This window comes from Cervus elaphus, chromosome 18 (assembly GCF_910594005.1).
Source record: "Cervus elaphus chromosome 18, mCerEla1.1, whole genome shotgun sequence".
In the NCBI taxonomy this organism is placed as follows: domain Eukaryota; kingdom Metazoa; phylum Chordata; class Mammalia; order Artiodactyla; family Cervidae; genus Cervus; species Cervus elaphus.
The window spans coordinates 28,905,867-28,925,540 of NC_057832.1; the positions used below are offsets into that span (position 1 = coordinate 28,905,867).

Genomic DNA, 19,674 nt, shown 5'->3' on the forward strand with positions numbered 1-19,674 from the left:
TTATAAAATTAAACTTCTTGGGTCATAATTTAATTACTAATATTATGTTGAATATACTGTATTTTCTCAGGTTACTTTGAACTAATGTACATGACTCACTGGAATCGGCTGTTCAGCAGCTTTGATTTTGAAACCACACTTCTCTATGTAATTCAGGCTATATAAAAAGTTCTTATGATGTTCCTGGCTTTTTCAGTTATTTGTAAATGTGTATATGTTAATTTATATGTATAATTTTTTTTAATATCATGAGAAAGTTGCATTCAATTTGTCAATTACCTGTAATAGTAGGTTCCAAATGTTATTCTTTGACAAGCAATTTAGAATTTGTGTGTCTTGGTTTTTTCCTCTCTTGTACATGACCACAATCATGCTGTGCTCCATTACAAGCTTTGTGAGTTATTCTGTATAAGATAGTAGGGCAGTGGTATTATTAATACTTCATAATTCAAAGAATACATGTATGTGTGCTCTGAAATAAGGGTTCTAGTTGGTAAATATGTTACATTAATAATACTAATGCATATTTTTTTACCTTTCAGAGAATGTGCTTGTCCTGTTTTTGTATATGATTATTCTTGGAATAGGGAGACAAAAAATTTGAATTTGTTGAAACATGGTACCCAAAATGATTTGACCAACTATTTCTTCTAAACATGGGAAATATGAAAATTATCAGTGTCTTAAGGATGAAAGATGGTTTACATTATTATATGAATTAAAAAAAAAATAGTGCTTCCTTTTTTGCCATCTACTTTTAAACTTAATTAAAATTTAGCTGGAAAGTTTCCAATTGAAAATATATTCCTCTATGTTATTTAGTGCAATTAAATGCTAAAGGGCAAATTGAAACTGTCTTCAAATTATGAGGTCTTTGGGGATATTTATCTTTTTGCTATGAATGTTCCTTGTTGGAGATACTTTTGAGCTCTTAGTGATATCTTACTTGGTTTTGCTTCCTCAGTTCCTGGGACATTTAATTCTCAGTAAATGCGTGGCAAATGAGTGACTTTGCCATATGAGTAGTGACATTATTCTTTGCTGAATTAATTTAAAAACATTTACTATTCTAATTTATTCCTAGAACAAATTGTTCACTCAGTATATGATAAAATGTTTAAAGAACTTAATAAAGGAGGATTACTTTCATGTTGCTAAAGAGCAGTGGTTTTTTATGTGGATTAGGTAAAGGACTAGGAATCACAAAGTTGAATTGTTACTTGATATATTAATGTAAAAGAAATAAAGTGATTATTATTCTTGAACATATTTTATTTTCAAAAGATAAATTTTAGAGGTAGGTTGGCTTTTGTTCTCCAAACATCTTTGTCAAACTATCAAATTAGGAATAAGACCAAAATTTTAGGCTTCAAATTTTATCTTAATTGTGTAAACTCAGTGGGACACATATTATTACTTAACGGGAGATAGGAGAGAGGAAGAAGTTCTCCTAAAATGAAGATCCTTAAAATCCATTGTCCTCTTAAATAACATCTTTGGTTTTACCTTGTATTGTGGCCATTACTTAGAAGCATTGAGGGTAGGAAATGATCTGTGCAGCTGTTTTACTTTTATAGCTAAGTCTAAACCATTAAATGTTTACTATATTCTCTTCCTTGTTTGAGTATATGGCAAATTATATAGGTATTGAACCATTTTGGTTACAGGGTTAGGATGTTTATTTGGTCTCTTAACACTGTTATTAGCACTTTTATTTATTTGGCATTTTAAACATCTGGCTTCTGAGTGCCTTCCTCAAAACAATTTGATGGTATCATAAGTTACTAGGAACACAAACACAAATTCATATTTATCAATTATGTCAAATATTGGTCTTTGTGATAATTCAGATTTTTCAATTTATAATTACCTTTCCTGTTTGAGCTTTTTGGAGGTTTATAGATTGCCTGGGTCATAGTAAGGGGTGTTTTATTCCCCAGAGATTCGATTAGACTAAGAGAGCAAATCTTATTTGTAACTCTATGTTCATAGAACATAAGATCACTTTAAATACTAATAGATTGTTTTAAAGTACTTAAAAAAAATAAAACTTAGTTTCATTTTTCTTAATAATAATTGACTACATTTAATAGATTGCCTAAAATATTTCATACTGTTCATGGGGTTCTCAAGGCAAGAATACTGAAGTGGTTGGCCATTCCCTTCTCCAGTGGACCACGTTTTGTCAGAGCTCCCCACCGTGACCTGTCTGTCTTGGGTGGCCCTACCCGGCCTGGCTCATAGTTTCATTGAGTTAGACAAGGCTGTGGTACATATGATTAGATTGGTTAGTTTTCTGTGATTGTGGTTTTCAGTCTGTCTGCCCTCTGATCAATAAGGATAAGAGGCTTATGGAAGCTTCCTGGTGGGAGAGACTGAGGGTGAAACTGGGTCTTGTTCTGATTGGCAGGGCCATGCTCAGTAAATCGTTAATCCAATTTTCTGTTGATGGGTGGAACTGTGTTCCCTCCTTGCTATTTACCTGGGGCCAAACTATGATGGAGGCAATGAAGATAGAGGTGACCTCCCTCAAAAGATCCATTGCACGCACTGCTGCACTCAGTGCCCCCAACCCTGCAGCAGGCCACCACCGACCCTGCAGCAGGTGACTCCTCTGCCGGAGACACCCGGACACCCACAGGCAAGTCCGGGGCAGTCTCCTGTGGGGTACTGCTCCTTTCTTCTGGGTCCTGGTACGCAGGTTTCTGTTGTGCCCTCCGAGAGTCTATTTCCCAGTCCTATGTCAGTTCTGGCAGCTCTGTGGTGGGGTTAATGGCGACCTCCTCCAAGAGGGCTTATGCCATACCCAAGTCTGCTGCACCCAGAACCTCTGTCCCTGCGACAGACCACTGCAGACCCAGACCTCCACAGGAGACACTCAAACACAGTTCTGTCTCAGTCTCTGTGGGGCCCTGGGTCCTGGTGCGCACACGGTTTATTTGAGCCCTCTGAGCATCTCTGGCCGGAATGGGGTTTGATTCTAAACGTAAATTTGCCCCTCCTACCATCTTGCTGGGGCTTCTGCTTTGCCCTTGGACATGGGGTATCTCCTCACTGCCAGTCCAGCAGTGCAGCTGCCGCTCCTGACCTTGGGCGTGGTGTATCTGCTCCTATCTATTTATGCTTTATTGACTATGCCAAAGCCTTTGACTGTGTGGATCACAATAAACTGTGGAAAACTCTGAAAGAGATGGGAACACCAGACCACCTGACCTGTGTCTTGAGAAACCTGTATGCGGATCAGGAAGCAACAGTTAGAACTGGACATGGACCAACAGACTGGTTCCCAATAGGAAAAGGAGTACGTTAAGGCTGTATATTGTCACCCTGCTTATTTAACTTATATGCAGAGTACATCATGAGAAACACTGGGCTGGAAGAAGCACAAGCTGGAATCAAGATTGCTGTGAGAAATATCAATAACCTCAGATATGCAGATGACACCACCCTTACAGCAGAAAGTGAAGAAGAACTAAAGAGCCTCTTGATGAAAGGGAAAGAGGAGAGTGAAAAAGTTGGCTTTAAAGCTCAACATTCAGAAAACTAAGATCATGGCATCTGGTCCCATCACTTCATGGCAAATAGATGGAGAAATAGTGGAAATAGTGACAGAGTTTACTTTTTTGGGCTCCAAAATCACTGCAGATGGTGATTGCAGCCATGAAATTAAAAGGTGCTTACTCCTAGGGAGAAAAGTTATGAGCAATCTAGACAGCATATTAAAAAGCAGAGCCATTACTTTGCCAACAAAGGTCGTCTAGTCAAGGCTATGTTTTTTCCGGTAGTGATGTATGGATGTAAGAGTTGGACTATAAGGAAAGCTGAGCGCCAAAGAATTGACGCTTTTGAACTGGGGTGTTGGAGAAGCCTCTTGAGAGTCCTTTGGACTTCAAGGAGATCCAGTCAGTCCATCCTAAAGGAAATCAGTCCTGGGTCTTCATTGGAAGGACTGATGTTGAATCTGAAACTCCAGTACTTTGGCCACCTGATGTGAGTAGCTGACTCATTTGAAAAGACCCTCATGCTGGGAAAGATTGAAGGTGGGAGGTGAAGGGGATGACAGAGGATGAGATGGTTGGATGGCATCACTGACTCAATGGACATGAGTTTGAGGAAACTCTGGGAGTTGGTGATGGACAGGGAAGCCTGGCGTGCTGTAGACCATGGGGTCACAAAGAGTCGGACATGACTGAGCAACTGAACTGACTGACTGACTAACTGAAATATTTAGAATGATTTATTTTGATTATACGCTTTCAATTTATCATTTCTTCTGTAGTTTATCACATAGTAATCAGTCTTAATGATAAAATTTCCATATTTATGTAGGAATGTCAAGTGATGGTGCAAATGTATATTATTTGGATACTTGTAAATTAGAAACAAAGAAATTTTAAAATGATTTGTCTTCTAATAAATTTCAAATTATTAAAAACATTTCCTGCACAAAGACATTTCTGGCTAATCTTCTGTTTCTATTCCTTACTTTTACCAACAGTTTCAAGGATAGGTTTTTTTATTTTTTTTTTTTATTTTTTTTAAGGATAGGTTTTAATGTTTTGTTTTGTTTTGTTTTGTAACCCTGAGTCAGTGATTGGTGTAGTACAAATTGCTGTATTCTAAAGGATTGTTTCCAAAGCTTGGAGGTCTAATACTTTTTTCAATTATATGTAGTAACATATATCCCCTCATGTCACCCTTATGTCCTGTGTGATATATCTCTTTTTGAAGCTCAATGCTGTTAGTGCTGTAATATTACTTGACTTTTCTCTCTTGCAAGTATGGCCATCTAGAAGGCACAGTCTATGTTTTACATATCCTTCTAGCTCTCCTGTTCTTACTCCAAGTCACTGAGCAAAGAGCTCCTCCCTGTGGTAGTTAATGGCTTCCACACTTCATAGGAGGTTGCGTTACAGAATCATTGGCCAGATATTAAATCTTCCTAATTGTTGTTTTTAATATAAAATAGGCTTAAAAATATAAAATCTGATATAAAAATCTAATTTTACATAAAAGGCAAAGATAAAGTAGCACATCAAGATGTTGAAAGACATATAGACTTTCTGTAACTCATAGCCTGAGGAAATTTGCTAATTTTTTAACAAGGTTCGCATCAAAAGGGAAGGTAGGTGTAGTGTTCTAAATCAAACTGATGAAGCATTAGAAATTATTTGAAAATTTAAACAGAGGAGTATAATTATGACTTGAAACTTCCTTTTCTTAGGTTTTTTAACTGCTTAAAAAACCTTTACATTTGCTTTTTGAATAACCATTATAAGAAATAGTTTATAGAAACAGATTTTCGAGGAAATTCTGATATGAATACCAAACAACATCACCTACTGCTACTGCTAAGTCACTTCAGTCGTGTCCAACTCTGTGCAACCCCATCCCTGGGATTCTCCAGGCAAGAACACTGGAGTGGGTTGCCATTTCCCTCTCCAATGCATAAAAGTGAAAAGTGAAAGTGAAGTCGCTCAGTCATGTCTGACTCTTCACGACCCCAGGGACTGCAGCCTACCAGGCTCCTCCGTCCATGGGATTTTCCAGGCAAGAGTACTGGAGTGGGGTGCCATTGCCTTCTCCGAACATCACCTTATGCATAAGTAAAATTAAAATTGAATAGACTTCAGAAACGTATTTCTGTCATATTCTGGAGAGTTTAACATCATTATATTCATATTTTGAGAAAATATTTCTAAATTTTCATTTTATTTAACAGACAATTGATTTTTAAGCTTTTTGATCTTAAAAAAAAAACCTAGTGAGGTCTACTTTAGTTTTGAAAGTTTATTATAATTTTTGAAGACCTGGTTACTTATTTGTATTAACTTAAAAAAAAAAAGCCTAATTCAATCAGTTTAATACCAGAATTAAAACTATAAGAATGCCAGCATTTAATATATGAAAAATGCTAGAATGTATAAAGAAGTCAGCCTGAGCACTGATTTACAAAGATATTTTTCTTTCTTTTTTTAATCAAAGATTGGAGAAGGAAATGGCAACCCACCCCAGTATTCTTGCCTGGAAAATTCCATGGACAGAGGAGCCTAGCAGGCTATAGTCCATGGGGTTGCAAAGAGTCGGACACGACTGGGTGACTTTCACTTTAATCAAAGATAAGTAGGAAAAATGTAAACATTGCAACTATTTAAAGTTTCATTATGTGTCACCCAATCTGATATATTTTTTAAATAGATATTTTGACAAAATATGATCTTAATAATTTTGATGTAGACAACAGACATTAAAATTGAAGTAAGCAAAATGGCTGTATCTGTATAGAAGTCTAGTTACATGTGCTTTGCTCAGTGTTTTTAAATCTAGACTCTGTAAACTACTTACAGAAACAATAGTTAAGCATTCCAAAGGTTGTAAATTCTGAATTAATGATGTAACGAGCTGAAATAGTTTCATAGAAACATTTTTATAGAAATAGAAATATTTCACAGAAATATTTCATAGAAATATAAAAATGTACTTATAAGTTGTCTTATCCAGTTTAGATTTCAGGACAATATATTTTCCTATTTGCTCAAGCTTAGAATATATAGGAAGTAGTTTCAGAATTGCCAGCCCCAACCATTGCAAAAAATAAATCTGTTAAGTTCAGTAGTTGCTTGTGTGTGTGTGTGTGTGTGTGTGGTTAAGTTACGAACAGTGAAATGCATAAATGTTAAATGAATAAATTGGTGAATTTTAAGAAAAGCATGTAACAAAAATTTTTATGATGTGCTTATGTAACCCCCATTTCTGTTGAGACGTAGAACAGTTTTTATCACTCTCAAGAGTCGTGTCCCTCTTCTCAAAGGCAACCACTTTATTTTTTTTCCCCTGAAGTTACTTCTTATAGAACATATAAATGGCATGTTTAGTTTTTATTTGATTTCAGCCATTTTAATGAATGTGTGAGGGAATGTCACTGTTGTTTTAGTTTGCATTACCCTGATGTATAATAATGTTGAGCACATTTTTATATGCTCACTGGCTGTTTGTACATCTTCCTTTGTGAGCTAATTCTTTTGCTTATTAAAAAAAAATTGGGTTGTATGTTTAGTATTGAGTTTATATGAGTTTTTAATATACTCTTTATTTTGCAAATACATGTTTTTCAAACATACAATCTTTATCTATGGCCTGCTTATTCATTTTTTAATGATATTAGAGAGCAGAAATTACTAATTTTACTAAGTTCAGTTTAGCAACTTTTTACTTTATGATTATTACCTTTGTGTCCTATCTAAGAAGTCTTTGCTTAGGTCCAGGTCACAAAAATTATCTTTGTGTTCTTCTAAAAGCTTTATGATTTATCTTTTATATTGAGATTATGTGGTTCATCTGAAGTTAATTTTTGTTTAACTTCAGGTAGAGTTAAGGAAGGTTTGTTTATTATCCCATGTGGATTTCTAGTTTTCTAGCACCAATTTTCTAATAAATTTCTGGCAAGCATTTCCTTTCTACATTAAGTTGCTATTAATTGACTTTTTAAACGAGGGTCAGTTTCTAGACTTTGTATTCTGTTCCATCAAGCTATGTACATATTTCTAGGCCAGTACTAATGTCTGGATTATTGAGGCCTTATCGTAAGCTCATTTGTTATTTGGGATCCTTTGCATTTTCCTATGAGTGTCAGAAAGAGCTTTCCATATTTATTAAAAGGAAGAAAGCCTGGGTATGATGGCAAAAAAAGCACAGGCCAGCAACAACAACAAAAATATATGTTAGACTTCATTCAAAGTTAGAAATGTCTGTGTCAAAGGAAACTACCAACAGAGTGAAAAGGCAACCAACAAAGTGTGAGAAAATATTTGCAAATCATACATCAAGAGTGTAAAAAGAACAATAAATCATTTACAACAATGAAAAAAACTGATTAAAAATGAGCAAAAGACGTTTTAAACAGACATTTCTCCAAAAAAATTCTACAGTTACTAAGCATATGAAAAGATGCTGTACATTAATCATTAGTGAAATTCAAAGCAAAACCACAATGCTTCAAACCCATTAGAATGACTATTATTAAACAAACAAAAATAGAAAACAACAAGTTTGGAGGAGGATGTGGAGAAAAAGAAATTTCACTTCTAGAGAGTATATACCCCAAAGAATTGAAAGCAGGAGCTTAAAGAGATATTGTACCTTCATATTCATGGCAGCATTATCACTGTATGTGCTTCGTCGCTCAGTCGTGTCTGACTCTATGTGACCCCATGGACTGCAGCCCACCAGGTTCCTCTGTCCATGGGGATTCTCTAGGCAAGAATCCTGGAGTGGGTTGCCATGTCCTCCTCCAGGGGATCTTCCCAACCCAGGTCTCCTGTGTTGCAGGCAGATTCTTTACTGACTGAGCCACCAGGGAAGCCCAAGAATACTGGAGTGGGTAGTCTGTCCCTTCTCTAGGGTATCTTCCCGATCCAGAAATCGATTGAGAGTCTCTTGCATCGCAGGCAGCTTTTCACCAGCTGAGCTACCATGAAAGCCTGGCAGCACTATTGGTAGTAGTCAAATGGTGTAAAGAAGTGTCCATTAATAGATGAATGGATAAACAAAATATGATACATACATGTTGTTGTTTAGTCACTAAGTCATGTCCCACTTTTTGTGATGCCTTGGACTCTAGCCCACCAGGCTTCTCTGTTGGTGGTGTTTTCCAGGCAAGAATACTGAAGTGGGTTGCCATTTCCTTCTCCAGATCTTCCTGATCCAGGGATTGAAACTACGTCTCCTGCATTGGCTGGTAGATTCTTTACTGCTGAGCCATCAGGGAAGCTCTCAGGATATATTTCAACCATAAAAAGGAAGGAAATTCTGACACATGCCATTAACATGAATGAACACTGAAGACCAATACTGACTGTAATAAGCCAGTCAAAAAAGGACAAATGTTGTATGATTCTACTTAATACGGGATACTTAAGAGTAGTAAAATTCATAGAGACAGAAAGTGGAATCGTGGTTGCCAGGAGCAGGGTGACTGGGGAGTTAGTGTTTGAAATAGGTAATGAGTTTCAGTTGTGTAAAATGAAAAAGTTCTGGAGATAAATGGTGATGATGCTTGCACAACAGTGTGAATATACTTAATGTGTCAGAAATGTACACTTAAAAAACAGTTAAATGGTAAATCTTACATATATTTAACCACAGTGTTTAAAAAGACTCCTACTGGGATTTTGATTAGCTTCGTGTTGAATATGTGGATGAATTTGGGGAGCATTAATATTGGGGAGCATTAACAGAATTGTTTCCTGATGCATGAACTAGGTATATCTTTACATTTGTTCAGATTTTCGGATATCCATTATTTTTTTCATCAATGTTTTTATAGTTTGCATTGTAGAAGTCTTACATGTTTATTATTAAATGTATTCCTAAGTATTTAATGTTTTTGATGCTATTGTATAAGAATTTTTAAATAAGATTTTTTAAAAAACTGTTTATGCAGGTGTTGAGAGCTGCCAGATGTTGAGGTAGTTATTAGGATCAGAAGCCAAGCTAAATGTTATGGTTAAAATCAGAAGGCTTTTGCTGTTTAATGGACCCAGGGACTGGAGTGAAGAAGAAGAGAAAGGGCTAGGAAATAGAAAAATAGAGAGTCAGTGGTGAGAAGTGTTAAGACCTCTCAATAAGGAGATCTTGGCACAAGTAGGTGCACAAGCAGTTTTTCAGTCTAGCTTTTCCATCCTTCACGGATGGAGACCTCTAAAGTTGTATTGACTTTACAATCCTGGGATAAGGCCCTCCTGAGCTATATATTTGGATTTCATTTGCTAGTATTTTGATAAGGGTTTTGTGTCTCTATTCATGTAAATATTATTCTTACAATTTCTTAAGTCTTTATCAGATTTTGTTTATCAGGTTATACTGGCCTTCTAGAAGATGTTAGAAAGTATTCTATTTTTTAAAAGCATTTATTGATTGATTTTTATTTCTTCATTGAATTTTCATTGAATTCCTCAAATGTAACCATCTGGACCAGAGTTTTCTTTTTTTTTTTTTTTTAAATTTAACTTTAATTGGAGAATAATTGCTTTTACAGTATTGTGTTGGTTTCTGCCATACATCAACATGAATTGACGATAGGTGTACGTATGTCCCATGTCCCCTCCTCCTTGAGCCTCCCTCCCACCTTCCATCCCATCTCACCTGCTTCATTGTCACAGAACACTGGGTTTGAGTGCCCTGTGTCATACGGCAATCCCCACTGACTATCTCTTTTACCATATGTAACATGGTAAGGTACATCTTTCAGTGCTACTCTCTCAATTCATCCCACCCTCTCCTTCCTCAGCCGTGTCCACAAGCCTGTTCTCTAGGTCAGTGTCTCCGTTGCTGAGTTGCAAATGGGTTCATTAGTACTATCTTTCTAGATTTCATATATATATGTTAATATATGATATTTGTTTTTCTGACTTATTTCACTCTTTATAATAGGCTCTAAGTTCATCCTTTTCTTTAGAACTGATGTGTTCCTTTTTATGACTGAGTAATACTCTATTGTATATATGCACTACAGCTTATTTAGCCATTCATCTGTTGATGGATATCTAGTTTGCTTCCATGTCCTAGTTATTGTAAATAGTGCTGCAGTGAACACTGGAGTGTGTGTGTCTTTTCCAGTTATGGTTTCCTCAGGGTATAAGCCCAGTAGTGTGATTGTTGGGTCATATGGTAGTTTATTCCTAGTTTTTTAGGGACTCTCTATACAGTATTCATATCAATTTACATTGATATGGCTGTATCAATTTACATTCCCACTAACAGTACTAGAGGGTTCCGTTTTCTCTACACCCTCTCTAGCATTTATTGTTTGTAGATTTTTTTGATGATGGCCATTCTGATTGGTAAGAGGTGATATACCTCATTGTATTTTGATTTGCATATCTACAATAATGAGCAGTGTTAAGTATCTTTTCATGTGTTTATCGGCCATCTGTATATCTTCCTTGGAGAAATGTCTGTTTAGGTCTTCTGCCCACTTTTTAATTGGGTTGTTTGTTTTTCTGGTATTGAGTTGAATGAGCTGCTTGTGTATTTTGGAGATTAATCCTTTGTCAGTTATTTCATTTGCTATTATTTTATCCCATTCTGGACTAGAATTTTCTTTGTTGGCAGGTTTTTGGTAATTAATTTCATATTAAAAAATCTTTACTTATTTATTATTACTTTTTATTTCTTAACTGCCCCATGCAGCATGTGGGGGTCCTAGTAACCCAACTAGAGATTGAACCCACATCCACTCCATTGGAAGGACAGAGTCTTAACCACTAGACCACCAGGGACGTCCCTTGATTTTTAAAATATTTAGCTAATAGAGCTATTGAAAACTATTTCTTTTGTCTTACTTTAGTTATGGTAAGCTGTGTTTTTCAAGCAATTTATTGATTTTATTTCAGTTGTCAGTTGCTTCTTGAGTATGCTTATCTTTTGGATGGGCACTACAACTGTTTGCTTGAGACTTTCCGGCTTCCTATACTATTTCAACCATATTTTCTTTCTTCTAAGACTAGGTCAGTATTTACTTATTTCATGTATCCTTCCAGACTTATATGATCCCATAATGATGTTTTTCTTACTTTGATTGTCCTTAAGATCCACATAAAATCCCACATCCTGGTATTATCCAATTCCTTAGAAATTATCTATGAATTACTTTTTTTCACTGGATTAAGTGAGGCCTTCCATTTATTCATGATGATTCTCATAGTCTTCTATTCTACAATAAGGCACAGGAAGTTAATCAGAGTAAATTTTTGTTAAATTATTTACTGATGCACTGCTAAGTCTGTATGCATTTCAGCCGTATACACTGAAATAGTGTCATTCTTTGAGAGCAAAGACTTTTCTTTAGGTCTAAATTGATTTGTTTTTTCATTTTTACTTGCTAAAAACAAACTTTAAAATAGTATATACTTGTAGCAAACAACAAAAAGGGTAGGTAAATATGGGTTTCTGGTTGACTATGATTACTTCACTGAGAATTAGAAGACCTCAGTTAGTCCAAGCTTGTCTCTTACCAGTTCTAGCAAGTTGCTGAATCTCAGAGGGCCTCTGTTTTTCTATTTGAATAGAAAAGATGTCAGGCTATATCATCTCTGAGCTCTAACAGACTACCTCTGATAATCATATGTGATGTTACAAGTTCCCATATCTATACTAAATTACATTCCCTCACAGGCTCTCCTGTAAATACACACTTTCAGAATCTCTTTCTAGATTATCCTGTAACTATGTAGAGTATACATATATTTTGACTAAGTCTCTTACAGGGGAAATCATTCTTGTTGCCTTTTCTCTCATTTAGCTGAAGAGACTGGAAAATAAGCCAGTTCCCTTGGTATAGCAAATATTTTTTCTCTTTAAAAATAACTATATTGAGATTTAATTTTCATACTGTACAAATTCAGCCATTTAAAATGTAGACTGTTACAATTTTTAGTAAATTTATAGAACTATTCAGCTATTAGAGTCCCATTTTAGAGAATTTTCCATTACTTCAAAAAGTGCTCTGCCTATTCCCTGTCAATCCTAGCTCCCACCCTACCCTCAGACAACCACTGCAAATATTCTCTTGTCACTGGTTCTTCATAACCTATTCCTTTCCTGATCCATTTTTTTCATTTTAATATTACTCTTATGGGCTTCCGCAGTGGTCCAGTGGTTAAGACTCTGCACTCCAAATGCAGGTGTCATGGGTTTGATCCCTGGTTGGGGGAAGATTTCATATGCCATGTATCCCATATCCCATGCTCACCCTCACCCTCAGAAAACCACTGCAAATATTCTCTTGTCACTTTTTCCTCATAGCCTATTCCTTTCCTAATCCATTTTTTATCTTAATATTATTTTTACACATGTTTGATTAAATAAAATTAGTTTTTGTTGTTTTTTCAAAACAATTTTTTTAACATGTTAAAGGCAACAAAGATTCTTTGCTGGACTAAACTTTAATCAGGTTACTGAACTTTCTCCGAAGTTCATCTGTATGTTTCCTTGTAATGTCCAGTGTTAGCAGGAAGCCTGCTCAGTCAGTTTAAGCAGAACATCTCGCCCTTGAAGTCTGATCACCTGAGGTATCTGATCAGGTTCCTCTGTCTCCACCATTCTGATCACCCAGGCATATCTTAAGAAAAAATTCTTTCAGGTCAGTTTAGCCAGAACCCCCTTAGCACTGATATTTCCGCTTATTAATTTTCTATCCATTCATCCCCACCATGCACTTTTTCTATGAATTCCTTCTTGGCCATACTGTATTCAGAGTTTGGCCAAGTCTTTCTGCCCCAGTATAAAATCCCAATGCAGTGGTTCCTAAATCTATCATGATGGTCCTAAATAAAGCCTGCCATACCAGCTTGAACACCTGTCATTGAATGTTTCTTTAAGAAAAGAATTTAATGAAATAGATACTTCTAATTAAAGTGAATATTGTATGTGAAAAACTTATCCCATTTTATTCCTTCTTCAGCATGATATTTACATTGGATATTTTTAAAGCAAACCTGCTAAATTTATGTGAAAAACCTAAATGTTATTAAATTTCAGAGTCTTTCTACATTTTGGGAAACAGTTCTATATAATGAACAATTAAAAATGGGTATTTATAGCCAGCCACCTGGATTTAAAACCTGTTTCTGTTATTTGGGAATTCTGCCTTTATGTTCTCTGTGGTTTGGTTTCTTTATCTGTAAAATAACCATAGTCTATAGTACCTAACCCAGAGGTTGTTGGAGGATTAGTTGAGATAAAAGAAGTAGATGGCTTGGCACGGTAATTAGGGAATTATAAATACCCTATATCTGCAAACAACTGTAATAAACCATTTATATAATGCTATATGGACCAGATACCATATATATATATATATATATATATATATATATATATATATATATATGTACATATTGAATCATTCAGTCTCACAGTTACCCTATAAGGTGCGCAGTCGTATTGCTTCCATTGAATTGATGGGGCAACTAAGGCATAAATGACTTCCCAAAAGAAAGTAGTGAAACTGATCCTCAGATTCTGTGCTCTTAGCTCATACGGACTCAACATAGATTTACATTTCAGCTCCCTGGTAGAATAAAACTTGCCTTTGATAAATGTATTTGTTTCAGGCTAAATGATGACATCCCTTTTGGGATCATATCTGCTGTTTTGAATTTTTTCTTTTTAATTAAATTTGATGTTCTTTGAGACTATAGTGCTGTAATCTTTATTGTTCCAACTATTTGATTTTCTTTGATATTAAAAGGACTTATTAAAATAACTTTTTGTTTTTAACTTTAGATGTGATTATTCTTCATTTGTATTTTATATTAAGTGAGAGGCATAGGATTCAATAAATGTGACCTTTGTAGATGTTTATCTCTGGGACTTTTGTTTTTAAGGAAATATACTCTATCCTTTTTTCAGGGGCAAGTTACATCTTTTACAAATAATTTTCAAGTTGAAGGGTATATGAATATATTTACATTGTATTTATGTTATATGTATACACATTAAAATGGCATATGTGTACATACTTAAATCATATACATAATGTTGCATATATTAATTGAAGTTGCTGTTTGTGAAAATGTGTGATGCATCTTATCTTTACCTTTTTGGTCACTCGTCATTTTAATTGTGGTCATCTGTTTACTAAATGCTTTTGTAGTCCCTCTGTGTTATCTTGAAGAACACAACAGCATCACTCTAACAATAGACTGAAGAAATCTTGAGTTTATAGGCATAATGATGTGAAATTTTAGAGAGGTGAGTATTTGTATTAACCACCAGTTGTGAAAAAAAGAGATCACAAGTGCAGTATATTTGCATTTGGTAGATTAAATTTGAAAAACAGATTTACCTCTGTTGTAGTCAGCCTCTTAATTACTTGTGATCTGAGGGTTTTGTTTTTGAGAAGAGAGATTATTTAAATGAGTAGAACAATACAAGTTAGTAGACAAAGAATTGCGGTCCTTTGAAATTCAGTGAGCAAATAAGAACACTGTCATTTCAGAATCTTCATAAAATAAATGTCAGTTTGTTCCCCACTTGGGAAGTTTTTGCATCATTTAGTTGATTCTTTAGCATACATAAAACTGAGACTTAAATCTCAGAAATACATAACCTCAGAATTCTTTAACCTTAGGGTGATCTTGTTTAGGTTTTAAAATGTACATGTGTGAATGTGTGTGTATTAATTATAACATTGTTGTATTTAAACAAATGTTTTCATATTTCTATCTCTATTTTTTGAATAAGGATAAAAGTAAGTTATCAAACTTCATTTTTCCCTCATTTTACCCTATTCACTTATTATTTAGATATGGTATATGTCATTATTACAGCTCTAATTTTCCATATAATGCTGTTAACATATATGAAAAAGTTGTTAATTAGGAAAACCAGGAATATAATTTTCTTGCTTATTAAGGACAGTCTGTCTTTGGCAGTGATAGTGCATTGAATGTTTATCTTAGTAGGCTCAAAAAATGAACCTCACTTGAAAACTTAATTAGATAACTAACCAGGTTAAATGAGGGTGGAGGGTATAGGACTAAACCTGAGTTTGAAGACTGTGTCACCTTGAGGATGCAGACAACTTTTCTGGAAACTATCTCATTCATAAATTAAGCAACGTATTAGATATATTTAAAGATCCCTTTTAATTTTCATATTCTGTGATTTCATTATATCTCACACTAAAGGAGAAGAGAATGAAATTCAGAAATGAAAAATACCCAGCAGTCTGGGATTTTGAAAAATTGACAGCACAAACCTCCTACCAACAGTGCTGTTTTTTATTGTATTAATCCATATTATTTTTCTAATTTTGTTGTCAATTATACATTTTATAGGTCATAGCTTACCAGAAGCATATGAGTTAATTTTAAGGCAGCCACTTTTCATTTTTTACTAACTGAGATGTAGGTTTGAGAGAAATAGTTTATAGTAGAAACTGTTTTCTTTCAATCTGAAAAGTTTTTTATTTTCTTAATTCTATAAAATAAAATATTACAGATTGAGCTTTTAAAATATACTTTAAATATATTAATATAAGTAATCTATTCAAATATTTGATTAAAATGTTATCTGGGTATTTATAGCATATCTCATTTACTGTATCTTTACAGTTTTTAATTGATTTACATGTATGATATATGGTTTCTTTTGATTTTAATTTCCAAGAATTTTCCTTTTAATTGTTTATTTTAACCCTGTTTGTGAAACAGTTTCAGTTACATTTATGCTAAACTGAAATGAGTTAAGATTATCAATTTCTGAATTAACTCTTTCTATAACAATGCAGTTATTAGGATTTAAAATTAAATCTAGTACACCTATGTACAGCAGGCTCCCATTTAAATGGAGTTTTCTCTAATTCCGGTGTTAGTTTCTAAACTGACCTCATGTATTATTAAGAAAATAATGCAGTCAAGAATTAGGTTGATAATGTGAAATGAGTTTGTAGCTGACTTTTACCACTGCACATAAACAGCGCAGTTACCCTGAGTCGCAGTATCACTTTCAGTCAGATAACCACTAAAATCACTGCACTGTGGTTTCTGAAAATGCCATAATCCTTCAAATGCCACATTAAACCGAGAGAGAAAACTGTCAGTAGTGCCTGCACGGTTATGTAGAAGGATGAGCCGTGAACCAAGTGAAAAGATGTTCTGGAAGAACAGTAACCTTTCCCTTGATGTGTGCATTTCCCATTACATTTTTGACACAAAATGTTGCAGAATGATTTAATGGTGGCATTTTGTTTTGCTGACTCCTTTTTTTCATTAAAAAGAAACCAAACTTTAGGATAGGAATGTAGGGGAAGAGTGACCAAGCACTGAATTCTATTATAGGAATCTGTTTTCAAAATAAATAAGTTAAATTTTTTTAATAACATGACTATTACCCCTTTACATTTTATGTTAACTGTGATACACAAATCATTTAGTTCTATTATATCTTTAAAGCAGTGTTTTTATTCTTTCAAGTTAATTTTTTTCTCCATTGTCCTCCCCACTCCTTTTTTCTTCCTGGTAACTCTTGATCAGAAATGACATGTCAGTAAATCAGGACAGCTTTGTTTAGTAATTACATAGACCTCACCTATTACGTGTAACCAGAAAGTAGCCTACTTTTTATTGTCACTTTAGATGTGCATTATTAGAGCTGATTTTATAGACTCACTGGTCTAAAGATCAATACCTGTTAACTTTGAGAGGGCACATTTCTGTTGGAAATGAAGTCATAAAGTTGTCCCACATAAAACTTTTTTGCACCTATGGAAACATGCTGAGAAAAAGAAAGTAACTTACTAAAATATATTTTGTAACACTTGTACATCATTGGACTCTGTTTTAGAGTTGGTATGGAGTGCCTGGATATGGGCCCCCATCACAGAATAATTTAAAAAACAAAACCAAAAACCTTGGAAATGTATTTTGCACATACATATTTCTTAGTATCTCACTTTTGAAAAAAGATACATCAGATAGTATTTGACTAAACATTACTTTGGTCCCCCTGAATCCCTGGGATTATAGGAATATTCATAAAAGGCGCAATTTCAACTAAAGAAATGGAAATTTAACTTGAAATTTCTTGCTCAATCTGCCCATTTTCCCAGCTGGCTTTAGTAGGAGACCATCACTCTTTATGAACTCTATCGTCGATTATATTTAGTTGCCTGATGGATTTTAATTCTGCTACTCTTTCTTGCAGATGTCTCAGAATGGGAGGGTTTACATTGAGTTGAACAGTTCTTTATCTTTAAATGATTATATAGATCAAAAGAACTAATTAGAATAATATGCAGTGTGGATATAAATCCCTATGTTTTCAGCTAAAAATGATTTGGCCCTTTGTTAGAGATATAATTAAAGTATGCCTTACTCAGCAAGTTTCTTTTGCTTTCCTTTTCTTTTTCACTTCCTTCCTTTTTTTCTTTTTTCCCTTCCTCTTACCCTCCTTTGCTTTCCCATCTTCCCTCCTCTTCCTTCCCTTTCTCCCTCCCAACTCTCCATCATTATGACCGGAAAGCCACAGAAATTTGTTATGTAGAAATAATCAGTTTTCTGAAAATTCTCAGATAATGGGAACTGTTAGTATTCAGTTCAGTTCAGTCGCTCAGTCATGTCTGACTCTTTGCCACCCCGTGAATCGCAGCATGCCAGGCCTCCCTGTCCATCACCAACTCCCGGAGTTTATTCAAACCCATGTCCATCAAGTCGGTGATGCCATCCAACCATCTCATCCTCTGTCGTCCCCTTCTCTTCCTGCCCCCAATCCCTCCCAGCATCAGGGCTTTTTCCAGTGAGTCAACTCTTCGCATGAGGTGGCCAAAGTATTGGAGTTTCAGCTTCAACATCAGTCCTTCCAATGAACACCCAGGACTGATCTCCTTTAGGATGGACTGGTTGGATCTCCTTGCAGTCCAGGGAACTCTCAAGAGTCTTCTCCAACACCATAGTTCATCAATATTTCGGCACTCAGCTTTCTTTATAGTCCAACTCTCATATCCATACATGACCACTGGAAAAACCATCGCCTTGACTAGACAGACCTTTGTTAGCAAAGCAATGTCTCTGCTTTTTAATATGCTGTCTAGGTTGATTATCACTTTCTTTCCAAGGAGTAAACATCTTTTAATTTCATGGGGCAGTCACCATCTGCAGTGATTTTGGAGCCCAAAAATTAAAGTCTGACACTGCTTCCAATGTTTCCCCATCTATTTCCCATGAAGTGATGGGACCAGATGCCATGATCTTAGTTTTCTGAATGTTAAGCTTTAAGCCAGCTTTTTCACTCTCCTCTTTCACTTTCATCAAGAGGCTTTTTAGTTCCTCTTCACTCTCTGCCATAAGGGTGGTGTCATCTGCATATCTGAGGTTATTGATATTTCTCCCGGCAGTCTTGATTCCAGCCTGTGCTTGTTCCAGCCCAGCGTTTCTCATGATGTACTCTGCATATAAGTTAAATAAGCAGGGTGACAATATACAGCCTTGACGTACTCCTTTTCCTATTGGGAACCAGTCTGTTGGTCCATGTCCAGTTCTAACTGTTGCTTCCTGACCTGCATACAGGTTTCTCAAGAGGCAGGTCAGGTGGACTGGTATTCCCATCTCTTTCAGAGTTTTCCACAGTTTATTGTGATCCACACAGTCAAAGGCTTTGGCATAGTCAATAAAGCAGAAATAGATGTTTTTCTGGAACTCTCTTGCTTTTTCGATGATCCAGCAGATATTGACAATTTGATCTCTGGTTCCTCTGTCTTTTCTAAAACCAGCTTGAATATCTGGTTCATGTATTGCTGAAGCCTGGCTTGGAGAATTTTGAGCATTACTTTACTAGCCTGTGAGATGAGTGGAATTGTGCAGTAGTTTGAGCATTCTTTGGGATTGCCTTTCTTAGGGATTAGAATGAAAACTGACCTTTTCCAGTCCTGTGGCCACTGTTGAGTTTTCCAAATTTGCTGGCATATTGAGTGCAGCACTTTCACAGCATCATCTTTCACTGAGTGCAGCACTTTCACAGCATCATCTTTCACGATTTGAAATAGCACAACTGGAATTCCATCACCTCCACTAGCTTTGTTCGTAGTGATGCTTTCTAAGGCCCACTTGACTTCACATTCCAGGATGTCTGGCTCTAGGTGAGTGATCACACCACTGTGATTATCTGGGTCAT

At 35.4% G+C, this 19,674-nt stretch overlaps 1 protein-coding gene across 14 annotated transcripts in view; it reads left to right on the forward strand.

Annotated features, from left to right (window-relative positions):
* PHF14 (PHD finger protein 14) overlaps nt 1–19,674 on the forward strand; it is a 203,732-nt gene that overhangs the window by 93,585 nt on the left and 90,473 nt on the right. Inside the window, exon 17 of one of the 14 annotated variants that reach the window (XM_043873433.1) lies at nt 71–251. The exons of the other annotated variants lie outside the window; for them this stretch is intronic. Within the exon in view, the coding sequence (XP_043729368.1) occupies nt 71–80 (10 nt within the window). The 3' untranslated portion in view covers nt 81–251. Of the gene's footprint in view, nt 1–70; nt 252–19,674 lie in introns of those variants that run through there. 14 annotated transcript variants of the gene reach the window in all.